Source organism: Pogoniulus pusillus, chromosome 41 (genome assembly GCF_015220805.1).
Source record: "Pogoniulus pusillus isolate bPogPus1 chromosome 41, bPogPus1.pri, whole genome shotgun sequence".
NCBI classification, from domain to species: domain Eukaryota; kingdom Metazoa; phylum Chordata; class Aves; order Piciformes; family Lybiidae; genus Pogoniulus; species Pogoniulus pusillus.
Window position 1 is genome coordinate 3163399 of NC_087304.1, and position 20133 is coordinate 3183531.

General features: G+C 57.9%; 1 protein-coding gene across 1 annotated transcript; it reads left to right on the forward strand.

Moving 5' to 3' along the window:
• Window positions 1-11223: 11223 nt before the first annotated feature.
• Window positions 11224-20087, forward strand: OAZ1 (ornithine decarboxylase antizyme 1). Its single transcript, XM_064175207.1, is given in 6 exon segments — window positions 11224-11422; window positions 16840-16897; window positions 16899-16985; window positions 17102-17274; window positions 19064-19149; window positions 19251-20087. Coding segments are annotated over 6 exon segments (651 nt in total). The 5' UTR covers window positions 11224-11306; the 3' UTR covers window positions 19382-20087.
• Window positions 20088-20133: the final 46 nt, after the last annotated feature.

Genomic DNA, 20133 nt, shown 5'->3' on the forward strand with positions numbered 1-20133 from the left:
CTGTCCCCTGTCCCAGCTTGTCCCCTGGCTCTCAGCCTGGCTCTGTTGTTCCTTCACCTGCACAAAGCCTTTGATGCTTCTCTGCTGAGGTCATTCTGCTCCCAGAGCAGCAAACTCCTGCCAGGGGCACCCTGGCTTGGCCTGATTGGTTTCTGAAGGCTTCTTCCTCATCCTCTTGCTCATCACCACAGCTTCTGCCTTTGGTGCTGGTCACTGCAGGGCCAAAGGGCTCAGGGGTGGCCAGGGAGCAGTTTTGGGGGGGGGGGGTTGAGTCTTGCAAGGGTGAAGCTTAGCCCTGGACACAGCTCCCTGGTCCCTTGGGGATGTCACAAACCCTTCAGGGATGACTCAAGGAACATCCTAGAGAGGAGCTGTGAAGGATGGAGCTGCTCTGCTGTGGGCACAGGCTGAGGGAGCTGGGGGGGTGCAGGCTGCAGAGGAGAAGGCTCCAGGAGCAGCTCAGAGCTGCTGCCAGGGCCTGAAGGGATCCTGCAGGGAGGCTGCAGAGAGACTTTTGCTGAGGGGCTCTGAGGCAGGCCCAGGGGGAATGGTTTGGAGCTGAGGCAGAGCAGGGGGAGAGTGGAGCTGAGGAAGGAGTTGTGCAGTGTGAGGGTGCTGAGAGCCTGGCCCAGGCTGCCCAGGGAGGCTGTGGCTGCCTCCTTGCTGGGGGTGCTCAAGGCCAGGCTGGGTGAGGTCTGGAGCAACCTGGGCTAGCCAAGAGGTGTCCCTGCCATGGCAGGGGCTGCAGGAGCTGAGCTCTGAGCTCCCCTCCAGCCTGAGCCATCCTTGGCTTCCACTGCCCTGCTCTGACTGCAGTGAAACTGGGAATTACTTTGGGTTTCCAGCAGTGCCACCCACCCTGTACCCCACCTGCTGCTGGCAGACAGCAGACCAGTGCCAACCTCTCTCCAGGCTGCCAGTGCCAGCATCTCCCAGTGCCAACCTCTCTCCAGGCTCCCAGTGCCAACCTCTCCCCAGGCTCCCAGTGCCAACCTCTCTCCAGGCTCCCAGGTCTAACATCTCTCCTGGTTCCCAGTGCCAACCTCTCTCCAGGCTCCCAGGTCTAACATCTCTCCTGGTTCCCAGTGCCAACCTCTCCCCAGGCTCCCAGTGCCAACCTCTCCCCAGGCTCCCAGTGCCAACCTCTCTCCAGGCTCCCAGGTCTAACATCTCTCCTGGTTCCCAGTGCCAACCTCTCTCCAGGCTCCCAGGTCTAACATCTCTCCTGGTTCCCAGTGCCAACCTCTCCCCAGGCTCCCAGTGCCAACCTCTCCCCAGGCTCCCAGTGCCAACCTCTCTCCAGGCTCCCAGGTCTAACATCTCTCCTGGTTCCCAGTGCCAACCTCTCTCCAGGCTCCCAGGTCTAACATCTCTCCTGGTTCCCAGTGCTAACCTCTCTCCAGGCTCCCAGTGCCAACCTCTCTCCAGGCTCCCAGGTCTAACCTCTCTCCAGGCTCCCAGTGCCAACCTCTCTCCAGGCTCCCAGGTCTAACCTCTCTCCAGGCTCCCAGTGCTAACCTCTCTCCAGGCTCCCAGGTCTAACATCTCTCCTGGTTCCCAGTGCTAACCTCTCTCCAGGCTCCCAGTGCCAACCTCTCTCCAGGCTCCCAGTGCCAACCTCTCTCCAGGCTCCCGAGTCTAACATCTCTCCAGACTCCAAGTGCCAACATCTCTCCAGACTCCCAGTGCCAACCTCTCCCCAGGCTCCCAGGTCTAACATCTCCCCAGGCTCCCAGTGCCAACCTCTCCCCAGGCTCCCAGGTCTAACATCTCTCCTGGCTCCCAGTGCCAACCTCTCTCCAGACTCCAAGTGCCAACCTCTCCCCAGGCTCCCAGTGCCAACCTCTCTCCAGGCTCCCAGGGCCAACCTCTCTCCAGGCTCCCAGTGCCAACCTCTCTCCAGGCTCCCAGTGCCAACCTCTCTCCAGGCTCCCAGGTCTAACATCTCTCCAGGCTCCCAGTGCCAACATCTCTCCAGACTCCCAGTGCCAACCTCTCTCCTGGCTCCCAGAGGCCTCAACCTTTATGCCCTGTGTGTGCCTCCTGCTGCTGTGGCCATGCTGGAGGTGCAAACTTGCAGCCCACAAAAGGCTCCTCAGGATTATTCAGGTGGAAAAAATGCAGTGGGATTGCTTCCCTCCCTCCCTCCCTCCCTCCACGTAACTGAACTGCTTCCATGACCTCAGTTCCAGGATTCTGGAGTTCTGACTGAAGTCATTTCCAGCAGAAGGAAGGGAGAGGCTGCAGGGTTTGTGGGGAAGGCAGCAGAGAGGCTGCAGGCAGCAGCTGCTTGCAAAAGAGCCCAGCCTGAGAGCCACACCTAAAGCTGAGCCTGGCTCCAGCCCTCCCTCCCCTCCCCACATCACCTTTCTGGTGCCTTTTTGGGGCAGCTCAGGGCCACAGAAACCTGCTGCTGGAGACACCTTGGGCTGGGTGATGCTCATCAGGCTCTAAATGAGAGCAGCTGTCCCCAGAAGAGGGCCAGGAAGGATTCAAAAGGAGGCAGGAGGTGAGTGCTGAGCTGCCCAAGTCCAGCTGAGGTTTCACTGATAGCTCAGATGTCACTTCCCTGCTGCCCTGGCATGGCAAAGAAAGCTGAAAGCAGCAGCTCTGAGCCCTGAAGGCAGGTGCACTCCTTCCTCCTCCTCCTCCTCCTCCTCCTCCTCCTCCTCCTCCTCCTCCTCCTCCTCCTCCTCCTCCTCCTCCTCCTCCTCCTCCTCCTCCTCCTCCTCCTCCTCCTCCTCCTCCTCCCCCCCTACAAGGGTGTTTCAGAGCTGCTCCAGCAAAAAGAAGACTCCTGGAGTTGTGGAACTCTTTGTTTGGAAGAGACCTCCAAGGTCACTCAGTCCAAGCAGCAACTCAACCCCACCATGGGCACCAAACCCTGGCCCCAGCTGCCATGGCCACAGGGTTCCTGAACCCCTCCAAGGATGGGGACTCTGCCACCTCCCTGGGCAGCCTGTGCCAATCCCTGACCACTCTGGCAGCAAAGGAATTGTTGCTCATCTCCAACCTCACCCTGCCCTGGCACACTTTCAGGCCATTGCCTCTCCTTCTCTCCCCTGATCCTAGAGACAAGAGCCCAGCCCCAGCTCACTGCAGCCTCCTCTCAGGGAGCTGCTGAGAGCAAGGAGGTCTCTCCTCAGCCTCCTCTTCTGCAAGCTGAACACCCCCAGAGTGAGCAGGAGGAATGTGCCAGGGGAGCAGGGCACAGCTGAGCACCCTTCAGGTGCTGCCTCAGCACTACAGGAGAGGTCTCAGCACAGCAGAGGGGCAGAGTCCCCTCCTTGCCCCTGGGGAGCAGCCCAGGACAGGGCTGGGGCTGGGCTGCAAGTGCAGGTTGTTGGCTCCTGCTGAGCTCCTCATCAGCCAGCACCTCCCAGGTCCTTGTCCTCAGGGCTGCTCTCTTTGCTCACCAAGCTCTTGGGAAAGAAATCTTCCCTCTCCTGCTCAACACTGACAAACCCTGGCAGGAGGGGCTCAGACTCTCCTTGCAGCACAAATGGGTCTTGACCTTCAACTCAAGTCACCCTCCCAGGGGTGACAAAGAGAAGCAGGAGAGCTGATCCAGCCAGGGACACAAAAGTGCTCTAATTCCATGTCCCACAAAGATCAGAATAGATCCTAAGGCACCGAGGAGGGGAGGGTTTAAAATTAGAGTGCTGCTGGTTAACTCTTAGCTGTAAGGGAAGGGAGCAGAAGGTCTAAGGGTAGGCTGAAGAGCCTGAGCTTAGGAGGGTTATAAATGAGTGAGGTTTAGGAATGGCATCGGTGGGGTGGGTAAGGAGAGGAGAAGGAGAAAGAAAGAGAGAAGAGGAAGGAGAGAGAGAAGGAGAGAGAGAAGGAGAGAGAGAAGGAGAGAGAGAAGGAGAGAGAGAAGGAGAGAGAGAAGGAGAGGGAGAGGGAGAGGGAGAGGGAGAGGGAGAGGGAGAGGGAGAGGGAGAGGGAGAGGGAGAGAGAAGAGGAGAGAGAAGAGGAGAGAGAAGAGGGAAGACAGAGAAGAAAAAGAAAAGAAAAAGAGAAGAAAAAGAGAGAAGAGGAGAAAAATAGAATAAGGAGAAAGGAAAGAGAGAAAGAGAGAAAGAGAGAAAGAGAGAGAGAGAAAGAGAGAAAGAAAGAGAGAAAGAGAGAAAGAAAGAAAAGAAGAAGGAGAGAAAGAAAAGAAGAAGGAGAGAAAGAAAAGAAGGAGAGAGAAGAAGAAAGAGAAGAAGAAAGAGAGAGAAGAAGAAAGAGAAGAGAGAAAAGAAGAGAGAAAAGAGAATAGAAAAGAATAAGAAAGAAAGAGGAGAAAGAGAGGAGAAAGAGAGGAGAAAGAGAGGAGAAAGAGAGGAGAAAGAGAGGAGAAAGAGAGGAGAAAGAGAGGAGAAAGAGAGGAGAAAGAGAGGAGAAAGAGAGGAGAAAGAGAGGAGAAAGAGAGGAGAAAGAGAGGAGAAAGAGAGGAGAAAGAGAGGAGAAAGAGAGGAGAAAGAGAGGAGAAAGAGAGGAGAAAGAGAGGAGAAAGAGAGGAGACAACAGAGAAGAAGGAATAGGTGAAGAAAAAATAATAAGGAGAAAGAGAATAAGAGAGAAGAAAGAGAGGAGAAGAAAGAGAGGAGAAGAAAGAGAGGAGAAGAAAGAGAATAAGGAGAAAGAGAATTAGAAAGAAAGAGAAGAAGAAAGAATAAACAAGGAAGAGAGAAAGAAAGAAAGAGAGAAAGAGAGAGAGAAAGAGAGAAAGAGAGAAAGAGAGAAAGAAAGAAAGAAAGAAAGAAAGAAAGAAAGAAAGAAAGAAAGAAAGAAAGAAAGAAAGAAAGAAAGAATAACAACCAAAGGATAACAACCAAAGGATAACAACCAAAGGATAACAACCAAAGGATAACAACCAAAGGATAACAAAGGAGGAAGACTAAAGGATAATGACTAAAGAATTTAAACAACAAAGCAAGAACAAATAAGGAAGGGCTCAGGTGGGAAGAGAGCTCAGAGCTCATCTGCTCCAACCTCCCCAGCAGGGCAGGGACAGCTCTCAGCTGGACTCAGCTGCTCAAAGCCTCTCTGAGTTCCAAACCATCACTCAGGAGGTTGCAGCTGGGAAGGAGGAGAACTCCTTTGGTGTGAGGGTCCTGGGGGCCTGGAGCAGGCTGCCCAGAGAGGTTGTGGAGTCTCCTTCTCTGCACAGCTTCCACCTCCCACTCGGATGCATTCCTGTGTGACCAACCCTGGGTAACCCTGCTCTGGCAGGGGGAGTTGGACTGGAGCATCTCCAGAGGTCTCTTCCAACCTCTCCATGCCCACAAGCAGCTCCTGGCACAGCTGGCAGCTCCTGGCTTGGACAGATTCACTCTGAAGTGGGTCAAGAACTGGCAGGAGGTCCAAGCCCAGAGAGTGGTGGTGAATGGTGCCACAGGCAGCTGGCACCAGTGGTGTGCCCCAGGGAGCAGTGCTGGGCACAGTCCTGGTCAATGTCTTTAGTGATGATCTGGAGCAGGGGATTGAGTCCAGCAGCAGTGAGGTTGCAGATGGCACCAAGCTAGGAGCTGCTGTGGAGATGTTGGAGGGGAGCAGAGCCCTGCAGAGGGACCTGGCCAGGCTGCATAGGTGGGCAGAGGCCAAAGGGATGAGACTGAACAAGGCCAAGGGCAGGTTCTGCACTTTGGCCACAACAACCCCAAGCAGCACTGCAGGCTGGGGCCAGAGTGGCTGAGAGCAGGCAGGCAGAGAGGGCCCTGGGGGTGGTGGGAGAGAGGAGCTGCAGAGGAGGCAGCAGTGCCCAGGTGGGCAGCAGAGCCAATGGCAGCCTGGGCTGGCTCAGGAGCAGTGTGGGCAGCAGGACAAGGGAGGTTCTTGTGCCCCTGTGCTCAGCACTGCTCAGGACACCCCTGCAGTGCTGTGTCCAGTTCTGGGCTCCTCCATTGCAGAGAGCTGCTGAGGTGCTGGAAGGTGTTTGGAGAAGGGCAGCAAGGCTGGGGAGGGGCCTGGAGCACAGCCCTGTGAGGAGAGGCTGAGGGAGCTGGGGGGGTGCAGCCTGCAGCAGAGGAGGCTCAGGGCAGAGCTGATTGCTGCCTGCAGCTGCCTGCAGGGAGGCTGTAGCCAGGTGGGGTTGGGCTCTGCTGCCAGGCAGCCAGGGACAGAAGAAGGGGCCCCAGGCTGAAGCTGTGGCAGGGCAGGTTGAGGCTGGATGTTGTTAGGAAGTTGCTGGCAGAGAGAGTGATTGGCACTGGAATGGGCTGCCCAGGGAGGTGGTGGAGTGGCTGTGGCTGGAGGTGTTGCAGCCAAGCCTGGCTGGGGCACTGAGTGCCATGGGCTGGTGGCTGGGCAGGGCTGGGGGCTGGGTTGGGCTGTTGGAGCTTGGAGCTCTCTCTGCTTGGTTCTGTGCTTCCTGCTGGGATTTGGGGTTAAGCAGAACCTCAGGACATCAGTGGCTGAGATGATCTATTTGCAGCTGTCCCTCTCCCCCTCTGTGTGCAGATCTCCTGTGCCACCACAGGCATGGGCAAGGAGAAGAGGATTGCCCAACCCTGCCCAGCTTATTCCACATGCCAGGGGCTGGTGGGGGTGAACTACACAACCAGAGCAGGACTGGAGCAAAGAGGGGCACAGAGTCACTTGTGCCTACTGTGCCCAGGGTAAGCATGGCAAAGGAGTGGCAAAAACCCAGCTGGGGAAGGGCAACATCCCCAAAGTGCCTCAGCTGGTAGCAAAAGACAGTCAGGGGCAGCTCGGGGAGGATTTATGAATCACTGCCACTGCTAAACAGGAGTGAGGCTGCCTCAGCAACACTGCAGCTGGAACTAAGCCCACACCAGGTTTAAGGCTCAAACTCTCCCCACCCCCTCCCAAACAGGTTGATTGGGCTTTTGGGGGTGGGGGATTCTTTTGTAGCCTGCAGAACAGCAGCAGCCTTAATCCAGGTCACTCAGCTGTAAAAATGGAAGGATGGCCCCAGCAAGGCAACAGGGCAAGGAGGGGCAAAGCAGCTGCAGGGATGCTGTCGTGGGGCAAGGAGGGGCAAAGCAGCTGCAGGGATGCTGTCGTGGGGCAAGGAGGAGCAAAGCAGCTGCAGGGATGCTGTCGTGTGGCAAGGAGGGGGGAAGCAGCTGCAGGGATGCTGTCGTGTGGCAAGGAGGGGGGAAGCAGCTGCAGGGATGCTGTCGTGTGGCAAGGAGGGGGGAAGCAGCTGCAAGGATGCTGTCGTGTGCCAAGGAGGAGCAAAGCAGCTGCAGGGATGCTGTCGTGTGCCACGGTGCCCTTAGCAGGCGTCGCAGTCGGCTCGCTGCAGGAAGGATAAATGGCATCAGGAGGGATAATGAAACCTCTGCCCAAGGGCTAACGCCAGGCTCGCAGCCAAGGAGAAAAGAAAGGCGACAACCTTTGTAAGGCGACACACAAAGCCTCAGCTGCTCCAATCCTCTCTTGATGCGCTCCCATTTGTTGCAGCCATCCCCGAACCGCAGCTCTGCCATTGTCTGGAGCGGAGTGATGCAAGAAGCAGCACTCAGCTTCGCCTCCACCAAGCAGCAGCCAGGTCTAGGGAGGCAGAGAGGGGTGAAAGTATCATAGAATCGGGCAGGGTTGGATGGGATCACAAGGATCAGGCAGTCCCTGCCATGGGAAGGGACTTCTTACCCTAGATCAGGCTGGCCAGCAAGCACTGATGGCCTGGGGGGTGCTGTGGGGGGGTCTGGTGAAGGTACCTGCAGCAGGAAAAGGGATTTTCATATCGTGTTGGAGTGGTTCAGGCTGGAAGGGAGCTCAGAGGTTATCTGCTGCAAGCCTCCTGCCATGGGCAGGGATAGCTTTCAGCTAGACCCATCCAGCCTGGCCTTGAGCACCCCCAGCAAGGAGGCAGCCACAGCCTCCCTGGGCAGCCTGTGCCAGGCTCTCAGCACCCTCACACTGAGGATGGGCAGCAGATCACTGCTGGAAGCAGCCTGGCTCCTGCTTGGCACCCACCCTGCAGCTCTCTGGACACAAACAAGATCTCAGCTGAGGTGATGGAGGCTCAAAGCTGCTCAGAGAAGAGCAATGTGGTGCTGTGGTTAGTCACAGGGTGGGTTGGGTTGGAAGGGTCTAACCCCCTGCCATGGTAGGGACATCTCTCACCACCCCAGGCTGCTCCAGGCCTCACCCAGCCTGGCCTTGAGCACCCCCAGCAAGGAGGCAGCCACAGCCTCCCTGGGCAGCCTGGGCCAGGCTCTCAGCACCCTCACACTGCACAACTCCTTCCTCAGCTCCACTCTCCCCCTGCTCTGCCTCAGCTCCAAACCATTCCCCCTTGGCCTGCCTCAGAGCCCCTCAGCAAAAGTCTCTCTGCAGCCTCCCTGCAGGATCCCTTCAGGCCCTGGCAGCAGCTCTGAGCTGCTCCTGGAGCCTTCTCCTCTGCAGCCTGCACCCCCCCAGCTCCCTCAGCCTGTGCCCACAGCAGAGCTGCTGCAGCCCTGGGAGCATCCTTGTGCCCTCCTCTGGCCTCACTCCAGCAGCTCTGTGCCCTCCTCCTGCTGGGGACACCACAACTGGAGGCAGTTTTGGAGGTGAGGTCTGAGCAGAGCAGAGTGAAGGGGCAGAATCTCCTCTCCTGCCCTGCTGCCTGCCCACTGCTTCCTAAACCTTCCCTCCTCCCAGATGAAGATCTTCTGGGATCTTCTTCACCTGAACATCTTCAACCACAGGAAGATCACAGAATCACAGCAACATGCAGGCTGCCAAAGCCCCTCAGCATCACCAAGGCCAACCTAGAACCCTGCTCTAACAAGATTCACCTTAAACCATCTCCCTAAGCACCACCTCCAGACCACCTTTGACCACATCAAGGCTGCACCCCCCCAGCTCCCTCAGCCTGTGCCCACAGCAGAGCTGCTGCAGCCCTTGCAGCATCTTTGTGGCCTCACTCCAGCAGCTGTGTCCTGGGGGTGAGGGCAGCAGTGCTGGGAGCAGTTTGGCTCCCAGAAAAGCAGGACCTTGAAAACCTTTGCTGCCAGAGTGGTCCAGGGCTTGGCACAGGCTGCCCAGGGAGCTGGTGGAGTCCCCACCCCTGGAGGTGCCCAAGACCCCTGTGGCCATGGCACTTGGGGCCAGGGTTTGGTGGCCATGGCAGGGTTGGGTTGTTGCTTGGGCTGGGTGAGCTGAAAGAGCTGTTCCAAGCCAAACCATTCAGGGGATTTTCAATGCTCCTCCTTTCCTCCAGACCTTGGTCTTGCTGTGGGGCTGCAGAAAGAGCCCAACACATCCCCCAGGCTTCGGATTTCCACGCAGGGGATGAAAAGCAGAGCCCTGGGCTGTCCAGGACCCTTCCTGGCTGGCTGTTTGCAGGATGCAGCTCAGCTTCTGCCATCCTAATCACCAGGATTTATTCACGGGCCTCACCTAGGGGCGGCTCAAAGCAGTGTCCCACTTAAAAGACCATCCCCAGCCGCTCCCCAGGCACTCGCAGCTATAAATGACTGCAGGCCAGAGGGACGTGGGGAGGTGAGGGGAAAGTGGGGGACGAGGGGAGGCTGGAAGGGGGGGGGGGGGGAATGGCAGGGCCAGGGCAGGCTGGGGACGAGGGCAGGAGGGGAATGAGGCAATGGTGCGGGGATGAGGGCAGAGCTGGGGGGATGAGGGTAAGAAGGGAATGAGAGGATGCTGGGGGGATGAGGGTAAGAAGGGAATGAGAGGATGCTGGGGGGATGAGGGCAAGAGGGGAATGGGGGGAGACTGGGGGGATGAAGGCAAAGTGGGGGGACAAGGGCAAGAAGGGAATGGGAGGATGCTGGGGGGGCGAGGGCAAAGCTGGGGGGATGAGGGCAAGAAGGGAATGGGAGGATGCTGGGGGGGCGAGGGCAGAGCTGGGGGGATGAGGGTAAGAAGGGAATGAGAGGATGCTGGGGGGATGAGGGCAAAGCTGGGGGGACAAGGATGATGTTGAGAGGATGAGGGCAAGAGGGAAATGGAGGAATGCTGGGGGGACGAGGGCAAAGCTGGGGGGATGAGGGCAAGAAGGGAATGGGAGGATGCTGGGGGGGACGAGGGCAAAGCTGGGGGGATGAAGGCAAGAGGGGAATGGGAGGATGCTGGGGGGATGAGGGCAAAGCTGGGGGGATGAAGGCAAGAGGGGAATGGGAGGATGCTGGGGGGATGAGGGCAAAGCTGGGGGGATGAGGGCAGGAGGGGAATGGGAGGATGCTGGGGGGGATGAGGGCAAAGCTGAGGGGACAAGGGCAAGAGGAGAATGGGGGGACACTGCGGGGATGAGGGCAAAGCTGGGGGGACAAGGGCAAGAAGGGAATGGGAGGATGCTGGGGGGGACGAGGGCAAAGCTGGGGGGTGAGGGCAAGAAGGGAATGGGAGGATGCTGGGGGGACAAGGACAAGCGGTAAATGGGAGGGTGCTGGGGGGACGAGGGCAAAGCTGGGGGGACAAGGATGATGTTGAGGGGCCGAGGGCAAGAGGGAAATGGAGGAATGCTGGGGGGACGAGGGCAAAGCTGGGGAGGGGGACACACGAGGGCAATGAGGCAGTGCTGGGGAGACAAGGGCGATGCTGGGGAGGGGAGCACCCGAGGGCGACGCTGGGGAGGGGGTGCGCGGACGAGGGCGAAGTTACAGCACAGGCGGGAGCACAGCCCCAGCCCATCCCCACAGCGATCCCCAGCACCGAGCCGACAAACGGCTTCGGTGGCATCCTGGAGAGCGCTGACGCCCCCCGGCGCAGGGCTCCCCGTAGCAGACCCCGCGGCCGCCCTTGCGTTGCCTCCAGCAGCCCCCAAGCCCGCATGGAGCTCCGACCCTCTCCGGACCCCTCCATGCCCCCCGCGCCCCGCTCCTCCCCTCGCAGCACGCATGCGCCGAGCCGGTCCTGGCTCCTCCCCTGCGCCGCAGTTTACCTCAGCCAGGCGGGGCCGCGGCCCCGGGACTCGAACCGGCGGCTCCGAGGGGAGTGAGCGCTAAGCAGCAGCGCCGAAACCTCCCGGCTGAGCCCCGCCACGCCCCGCCCACCCACAGCGCCACCAACCAATCCCGAACCTGCACTGTCCCCCTCCCCGTCTCCATGCTCCTCTAACCAATGCTGAACCTATCAGCCAATAGACAAGCAGCTCGGTGTCCCGCCTCTCCGTTCAGCCAATGGGAAGCGAGATTTTTTCTGAGTGACAAGCCAGCCGCTCGCCCCGTGCCGGCGGAGGGGGAGGGGGGGGCTGCCCGGAGGGGGCGGGACTGCCGCTGGGAGGCGTGGCCACAGAGGGTATATAAGGAGCCGCCGCGGCCGCGGTGCCATTTTGTGTAGCAGCGCCTGGGGAGCGGCCGGCGGGAGGCGGCGGAGGGTTTCGGGGTTCGGACCAGAGCGGCCGGATGGTGAAATCCTCCCTGCAGCGGATACTCAACAGTCACTGCTTCGCTAGAGAGAAAGAGGGGAATAAAAGCACCATCATGCCCGCCGTGCTGAGCCTCAGTACCGGACAGAGCAGGTGAGGAGGGGCAGGGGCCTCCCTCAGCCTTCGCACCGCCGGGCGCTCGCCGCGTCCTGCTTTTCCCTTCAAGGGCCCCGTCCTGAGCTTTCTCTTCCTCGGCCTCCCTTCAGCGCCGCTCGCCTCCCGCCGGTGGCTCAGGGGGAGGGGAGCTCCGTGGCCGGGTGGAGGAGGGGCGGCCGCGCCTGCTCCGCTCCGTGCTCGGGCGCTGCGGCCTGGCCGCCTCCTCCTCCTCCTCCTCCTTCTCCTCCTCCCCCTGCTGCGGCCTGAGCTCGGCCCCCGCAGATGAGAAGGGGAGGGAAGGGAGGCGGAAAACCGGAGGAAAAAAAGGGTGGGTTTTTGTTTCGTTTCTGCCCCCCACCTGCCCGCTGCCGCCTCGGTTGCACCCCCGCAACCTCACCCCCCTCCACTGCCGCCACCTCCCCCCGGGGACCCGCTGGGGGTCTCCTCCCGCCCCTGCCACGTTAACTGCCGCCTGCCTGCCGGGAGCCGCCGCCGCCGCGGTCCGAACCGTGGAGGGGGAAGCCTCCAGCAGCGCTCCGCAGGCTCCCGAGGGCAGGCGGCTGCTGCGTGGCCGCTCCCCAGCGCAGGGCAATGGGCTGCGGGTCCCCTTCCAGCCAAAAGCCAGGCTGGAAGCAAGGCCTTTGGGGGTGGGGTGGGGGTGGGGGGAGTACCTCTTTTTACCAGGAGAATGAAAACAACCAACCCCAACAGCGATCGATCAGAGAGGGCAAAGGATTTGCAGCCTTTTTTTATCCCCTTATGTAACTGGAGGTAGCCTTGAAAACCCAATCGAGGGTGCTGAGCTTGCAGCAGACCAGGGCAGAGTGTTAGGAGAGCTGTTAAAACTCCCCCAGATGATTCAACAGCCTCCACAGGTGCTGGGGAAGAGGGGGAAATAGCTGCAGAACCATGGATGTTTAGGACATCAGCCTGCTGCGTGTGGAGGAAGAGATGGTTAGACCTGGGCTAGAGAGGAGGAAATGTATTGAGAGGCATTTTTCTACCTGGCTGCTGTTTAAAGGTTGTTTTTTCCCTCCCCCCCTCTCCAATAAATGCACCCAAACATCACTTAAAATCAATTCAGAGCTTAAGGTAGCCAGGAGAAGAAAAATGGGGCAAGGATTGGTTGCTCTGCTCCCTGGAGAGGTCTATTTTTAAGGGCAGTAAGGAACCTTCAGCTCTGAGGTGAGAGAAGAAGCCTTAAAAACCTCTTGCAGGCAGAGATTGGGCACTCTTTGAAGTGAAACTGCCCTCGTTTAAAGCGCTTTTAAATCACACTTCGCAGCTTAACGCTTGCCAGGGTAGCCAATTTCACCTTCTTAAGGTGGATTTATTCAGCACGAAGTTTTGCCAGCTCGTTAAAAAAAACCCAACACGAAAACAACGGAGAGGAAAAGAAGGATTTGGCGTTGGGGGAGGGAAGGGAGAGAGGGAGGAGGAGGAGAAAACAACCCAAAAAGCAAAGCCAAAGCTGTCAGGAACGGTGTAAAATGGTGGCTTGTTTTTTGTGTGTGTGTGTCCCTGTTTATTCTCCTCCTGCAAATGGCTGCTGGCACTCGGAGACAGGACAGGATTGTGAAAAACCTCCCTGAGGGCCTCGGTTGCTGCATCTGCTGAGATGACGCAAGTGAGGAGGGAGCCTGCAGGGTGAAGGATGGTGCAGAGGGAGGGGCCAGCGCTGCTTCGGCTCAGGGCACCCTGGCAGCCTTCCGTCTGCTTCGGCAGGCTTCGGTGGAGAGGGGCTTTAAAGCCTCCCTTTTGCTTCAGCAGGCTCTGATGGAGAAGGGCTTTTAAAGCCTCCCTTTTGCTTCAGCAGGCTCTGATGGAGAAGGGCTTTTAAAGCCTCCCTTTTGCTTCAGCAGGCTCTGATGGAGAAGGGCTTTAAAGCCTCCCTTTTGCTTCAGCAGGCTCTGATGGGAAGGGGCTTTACAGCTTCCTTTTTGGCTTTGATGGAGAAGAGCTTTACAGCTTCCCTTTTGCCTCAGCAGGCTCTGATGGAGAAGGGCTTTAAAGCCTCCCTTTTGCTTCAGCAGGCTCTGATGGAGAAGGGCTTTAAAGCCTCCCTTTTGCCTCAGCAGGCTCTGATGGAGAAGGGCTTTAAAGCCTCCCTTTTGCCTCATCAGGCTCTGATGGGAAGGGGCTTTACAGCCTCTTTTAGCCTCATCAGGCTCTGATGGAGAAGGGCTTTACAGCCTCTTTTTGCCTCAGCAGGCTCTGATGGAGAAGGGCTTTAAAGCCTCCTTTTTGCCTCAGCAGGCTCTGATGGAGAAGGGCTTTAAAGCCTCCTTTTTGCCTCAGCAGGCTCTGATGGAGAAGGGCTTTAAAGCCTCCTTTTTGCCTCAGCAGGCTCTGATGGAGAAGGGCTTTAAAGCCTCCCTTTTGCCTCAGCAGGCTCTGATGGAGAAGGGCTTTAAAGCCTCCCTTTTGCCTCAGCAGGCTCTGATGGAGAAGGGCTTTAAAGCCTCCCTTTTGCCTCAGCAGGCTCTGATGGAGAAGGGCTTTAAAGCTTCCTTTTTGCCTCAGCAGGCTCTGATGGAGAAGGGCTTTAAAGCCTCCCTTTTGCCTCAGCAGGCTCTGATGGAGAAGGGCTTTAAAGCCTCTCTTTTGCCTCAGCAGGCTCTGATGGGAAGGGGCTTTACAGCTTCCTTTTTGGCTTTGATGGAGGAGGGCTTTAAAGCCTCTCTTTTGCCTCAGCAGGCTCTGATGGAGAAGGGCTTTACAGCTTCCTTTTTGGCTTTGATGGAGAAGGGTTTTAAAGCCTCCCTTTTGCTTCAGCAGGCTCAGATGGAGAAGGGCTTTAAAGCTTCCCTTTTGCCTCAGCAGGCTCTGATGCAGAAGGGCTTTAAAGCCTCCCTTTTGCCTCAGCAGGCTCTGATGCAGAAGGGCTTTAAAGCCTCCCTTTTGCCTCAGCAGGCTCTGATGGAGAAGGGCTTTACAGCCTCCCTTTTGCCTCAGCAGGCTTTGATGGAGAAGGGCTTTACAGCCTCCCTTTTGCCTCAGCAGGCTCTGATGGAGAAGGGCTTTACAGCCTCCCTTTTGCCTCAGCAGGCTCTGATGCAGAAGGGCTTTAAAAACTTTTCCTTCATGCCTGAAAGGGGATTTGGGATTTTAATCTTCTGCTGACCCCAAAAGTGGCACCAGGTGAGGTCTGGAGGAGGTCTTTCTGCCTGCAGTTGCTCATCTCTGAGGTCTTTTCTGACCTTGTTAGTCCATTCTGTGATTTTTTAGCTCCTCAGGTGTGGTGTTGAGGGTGAAAATCCTGATCTTTGCCTCCTGAGTGTGGTGAAAAATCACAGAATGGCTTTGGTTGGAAGGGACCTCTGAGATCAGCTCCTCCCTGCTTGAGATTGGGGCAGCTGCAGGGCAGTGAGGGCAGCAGCAGGGCTGTTGCAGGGCAGTTGGAGGAGTGTTGCAGGGCAGTGAGGGCAGTTGCCGGGCAGTGAGGGCTATTGGAGGGCAGTTGCAGGGCAGTGAGGGCTGTTGGAGGGCAGTTGCAGGGCAGTGAGGGCTGTTGCAGGGCAGTTGCAAGGCAGTTGCAGGGCAGTGAGGGCTATTGGAGGGCAGTTGCAGGGCTGTGGGGGCTGTTGGAGGGCAGTTGCAAGGCAGTTGCAGGGCAGTGAGGGCTGTTGCAGGGCAGTTGCAGGGCTGTGAAGGCTGTTCCATGGCGTTTGCTGACCTCCAGCCAAGAGTGCTGGGAAGGTCCAGGGCCAGCTATCACGGGGAGGAAGATGATCCCTGGCTTGCTCTGCTCCTGCTGACTTCAGGAGAACAAGATGGGCAGAAAGTGAGCTCCTGGCTGCGTGGGAGCAGTGTGGTTGTTGTCCCGAGGTCAGCTCAAGCCCTGCTGCAGCTGCAGGTGCTCCCTTCCAGCTTTCAGAGTGTTTTCACCCTCAGGCTTAGCCTTGCCTTCAACACCCTGCAGCAGCAGCAGCTTGCTGGCCCCTGTGGCTCCAGCCACAGGGCAGTGTTGCCATCCTTGCTCCTTGCACAGGGCAGTGTTGCCATCCCTGCTCCAAGCACAGGGCAGTGTTGCCATCCCTGCTCCAAGCACAGGGCAGTGTTGCCATCCCTGCTCCAAGCACAGGGCAGTGTTGCCATCCCTGCTCCAAGCACAGAGCAGTGTTGCCATCCCTGCCCCAAGCACAGGGCAGTGTTGCCATCCCTGCTCCAAGCACAGGGCAGTGTTGCCATCCCTGCTCCAAGCACAGGGCAGTGTTGCCATCCCTGCTCCAAGCACAGGGCAGTGTTGCCATCCCTGCCTCAAGCACAGGGCAGTGTTGCCATCCCTGCCTCAAGCACAGGGCAGTGTTGCCATCCCTGCCTCAAGCACAGGGCAGTGTTGCCATCCCTGCCCCAAGCACAGGGCAGTGTTGCCATCCCTGCCCCAAGCACAGGGCAGTGCTGCCATCCCTGCCCCAAGCACAGGGCAGTGTTGCCATCCCTGCTCCAAGCACAGGGCAGTGTTGCCATCCCTGCTCCAAGCACAGGGCAGTGTTGCCATCCCTGCTCCAAGCACAGGGCAGTGTTGCCATCCCTGCTCCAAGCACAGGGCAGTGTTGCCATCCCTGCTCCAAGCACAGGGCAGTGTTGCCATCCCTGCTCCAAGCACAGGGCAGTGTTGCCATCCCTGCTCCAAGCACAGGGCAGTGCTGCCATCCCTGCTCCAAGCACAGGGCAGTGCTGCCATCCCTGCTCCAAGCACAGGGCAGTGTTGCCATCCCTGCTCCAAGCACAGGGCAGTGTTGCCATCCCTGCTCCAAGCACAGGGCAGTGCTGCCATCCCTGCTCCAAGCACAGGGCAGTGCTGCCATCCCTGCCCCAAGCACAGGGCAGTGTTGCCATCCCTGCCCCAAGCACAGGGCAGTGTTGCCATCCCTGCCCCAAGCACAGGGCAGTGCTGCCATCCCTGCCCCAAGCACAGGGCAGTGCTGCCATCCCTGCCCCAAGCACAGGGCAGTGTTGCCATCCCTGCTCCAAGCACAGGGCAGTGTTGCCATCCCTGCTCCAAGCACAGGGCAGTGTTGCCATCCCTGCTCCAAGCACAGGGCAGTGTTGCCATCCCTGCTCCAAGCACAGGGCAGTGTTGCCATCCCTGCTCCAAGCACAGGGCAGTGTTGCCATCCCTGCTCCAAGCACAGGGCAGTGTTGCCATCCCTGCTCCAAGCACAGGGCAGTGTTGCCATCCCTGCTCCAAGCACAGGGCAGTGCTGCCATCCCTGCTCCTTTGTCTTGCCCCCTTGCTGAAGGCACAGTGGGAGGTGGCACAGCTTTTGAAGGGGGAGTTCAGTTCTCTCTTGCCACTTGACTCTTTTCATTTCTCTCTTGCCACCTTGCCTGTTTCTTACCCCCAGACTTGCCAGGCCTTTGCCTAACCCTGCCTTTTACCTTCCCTTTTAACTCTGATCCCTTTCCAGTTCCAGGGTCCCCTTCAATTGCTGTAGTAACCTGGGTCCGGGGCCTCGGTGGTGCTCCTGATGTCCCTCACCCACCCCTGAAGATCCCAGGTGGGCGAGGGAATAGTCAGAGGGATCACAATCTTTCAGCTAACTTATTTTATTCGGTGAGTATGAAGCAGCAGAGGCAGCTGCTGGGAGCTTCCTGGGATTTCTGCCTTCTCCAGTGGGAATGGGGAAGTGACTTTGCCCCCCCCCCCCAACCCTTGCCTTGTCGCTGCAGGATAATCGGCTGAATGTAACTGAAGAACTAACATCTAACAACAGGACCAGAGTCCTGAACGTCCAGTCAAGGCTCACAGATGCCAAACACATCAGCTGGAGAGCAGTGCTGAACAACAACAACCTCTACATAGAAATCCCCAGTGGTGCTCTGCCTGAAGGGAGCAAGGACAGGTGGGTGCAGTGAGACGTAGTTTGGTGAGGGACCTCTGGAGAAGCATCACCCCTAGGGCAGGAGGCAGCAGCTTGCCTCAGGAGCATGATGGGCAGGGAAGCTAAGGAAGGGAGCAGGTCCCATTTCAGCACTCCAAATGCTACAGTTCCTGGCAGGGAGCAGGCTCTGGGTGCACAGAGGACAGGGAACTCCTCTGGTTCAAGGTCCTGTTTGATGAATGCTCATAGTGAAGCCAGTTTGAGCAAGAGCCACAGGCCTGCCCCCATCAGCTTCTCCCAGGTCCAGCACAGGGCTGTGGGGCTGCAGCTCAGGCAATCAGAGAAGGTAACCTCAGCCTGCTGCCTCTTCCAGAATCCCAGCATGGAGGGGTTGGGAAGGGACCTCTGGAGCTCAGCCAGCCCAACCCCCCCTGCCCCTCCAGCAGGGCACCACAGCTTGCCCAGGGGCACAATACCCAGGGTGGGTTGGAGGCTGTGCAGAGAAGGAGACTCCACAACCTCTCTGGGCAGCCTGCTGCAGGCCTCCAGCAGCCTCACACCTAAGAAGTTTCTCCTCCTGTTGAGGTGGAACCTCCTGGGTGATGGTTTGTGGCCCTTGCCCTTGGGCACCAGGGCAGAGAGCCTGACCCCTTTTTCCTGCCCCCACCTTGCAGAGATCTGTAACCATTAGCAAGATTTCTCCTCAGCCTTCTCCAGACCAAACAGCCTCTTGAAGGTGTTTGTTTTCTGTGCTCTGGTGATGGTTGCTTGATGCTCTTCCCCCTGGCTGCAGCTGAGTGATCCTGGCTGAGGCTTGCTCCTGTCTATGGTCAGGCAGAAGTCCCCAGAAGCTATGCCTCAGCCTGGGTGGTTGCTTCAGTGCACTGCAAGCACCAGGCTGGCTCAGGCTGCCACTGCAGCTCTGCCCTGGGCTACAGCAGAAAGCATCCTGGGGTTCTGTGCTACCAAAGGTTCATGGATTCATGGAATGGCTTGGAAGGAATCTTGGAGCTCATCCAGCTCCAACCAGCCCCATGCCATGGGCAGGGACACCTCCACCAGCCCAGCTTGCTCAAGGCCTCATCCAGGCTGGCATTGGCCACCTCCAGCCTAACGGGGAGGGCAGCCACAACCTCCCTGGGCAGCCTGTGCCAGTGTCTGCCTCCTCACTGCCAAGAATTTCTTCCCCCTCTCACAGCTTACATCCACTGTCCCTCATCCTGGCACTCCCAGCCCTTGGCACAAGTCCCTCCCCAGCTCTCCTGAAGCCCCTTCAGGCACTGTCAGGCTGCTCTAAGTTCTCCCTGCAGCCTTCTGCAGGCTGAACCACCTCAGCTCTCCCAGCCTGTCCCATGGGGGAGCTCCTCCAGCCTGTCCCATGGGGGAGCTCCTCCAGCCCCAGCAGGCTGAACCACCTCAGCTCTCCCACCCTGTCCCATGGGGGAGCTCCTCCAGCCCCAGCAGGCTGAACCACCTCAGCTCCTCCAGCCTGACCCATGGGGGAGCTCCTCCAGCCCCAACAGACAGAACCACCTCAGCTCCTCCAGCCTGTCCCATAGGGGAGCTCCTCCAGCCTGTCCCATGGGGGAACTCCTCCAGCCCCAACAGGCTGAACCACCTCAGCTCTCCCAGCCTGTCCTATAGGAAAGCTTCTCCAGCCTCAACTTAAACCTTGGTGGGGAGAAGATCTCTTGGTTCCAGCCCCTCCCCACTGGCCTGCGAGCCCAGACAGGCTCCTGGGGGGCCTCGCTGGCTGCAGGCAGGAGGTGCCTGCTGCTGTGCCCTGCTCACCTGCTTGCTCCTCTGCCAGCTTTGCAGTTCTTCTGGAGTTTGCTGAAGAACAGCTCCGAGTTGACCACGTCTTCATTTGTTTCCACAAGAACAGAGATGACAGAGGTAGGTTTCAGCCCTCCAGGTGCTTGCTTGCCCTGCATCTTCTTTGCTGCTTGCTTTTCACACCGGGGATGAAACTTGAGTGGTTTTCCTTTCCCTTCCAGCTGCATTGCTCCGGACTTTCAGCTTTTTGGGCTTTGAGATTGTGAGACCAGGGCATCCCCTTGTCCCCAAGAGACCAGATGCTTGCTTCATGGCCTACACCTTCGAGAGAGACTCAGCAGAAGAAGACTGATTGCAATGTTTGCCTCTTTAGGAGCTTTTCTTGGTATCAAAAGAGTTTGTCACCATCTGTTCCACTCTCTAGCTTCACTCTAGCAAACCTTTGTGACCCAACTGCTCTGCCCCTGAGATGGTGAAAAATTTCACTTGCCACATCTTTAATTTTTCCCTTTCCCCCCTTTTTTTCCCCACCCCTTTCTCCCCTCTTTCCCCCCAACTCTTTTTCCTCCCCTTCTTTCTCTCTCTTTTTTTCCCCCTCCTCTTTCCCTCCCCTCTCTTTCCCCCTCCTCTTTCCCTCCCCTCTTTTTTCCCCCTCCTCTTTCCCTCCCCTCTTTCTCCCCCTCCTCTTTCCCTCCTCTCTTTTTCTCCCTCCCCTCTTTCTCCCCCTCCCCTTTCCCTCCCCTCTTTCTCCCCCTCCCCTTTCCCTCCCCTCTCTTTTCCCCTCCTCTTTCCCTCCCCTCTCTTTCCCCTTCCTCTTTCCCTCCCCTCCTTCTCCCCTTCCTCTTCCCCCCCCTCTTTCTCCCCTTCCTCTTTCCCTCCCCTCTTTCTCCCCCTCCCCTTCCCCTCTGGATTTGTGCTCATGTTGTGGTCGTGCAAATAAAACTCTCTTTCTCTCTCACCCTTCCAGATTTCAGCAGCATATTCCTTGAGGTTCAATATTGTGTTTGTGATATTGAAGTTATTTGCTTTAATTCTAAATAAAAAAAACCCCAAATTTCTATTTTACTTTTTTATTGCTGGTTTTAAGCTGAATAAAACAAAACT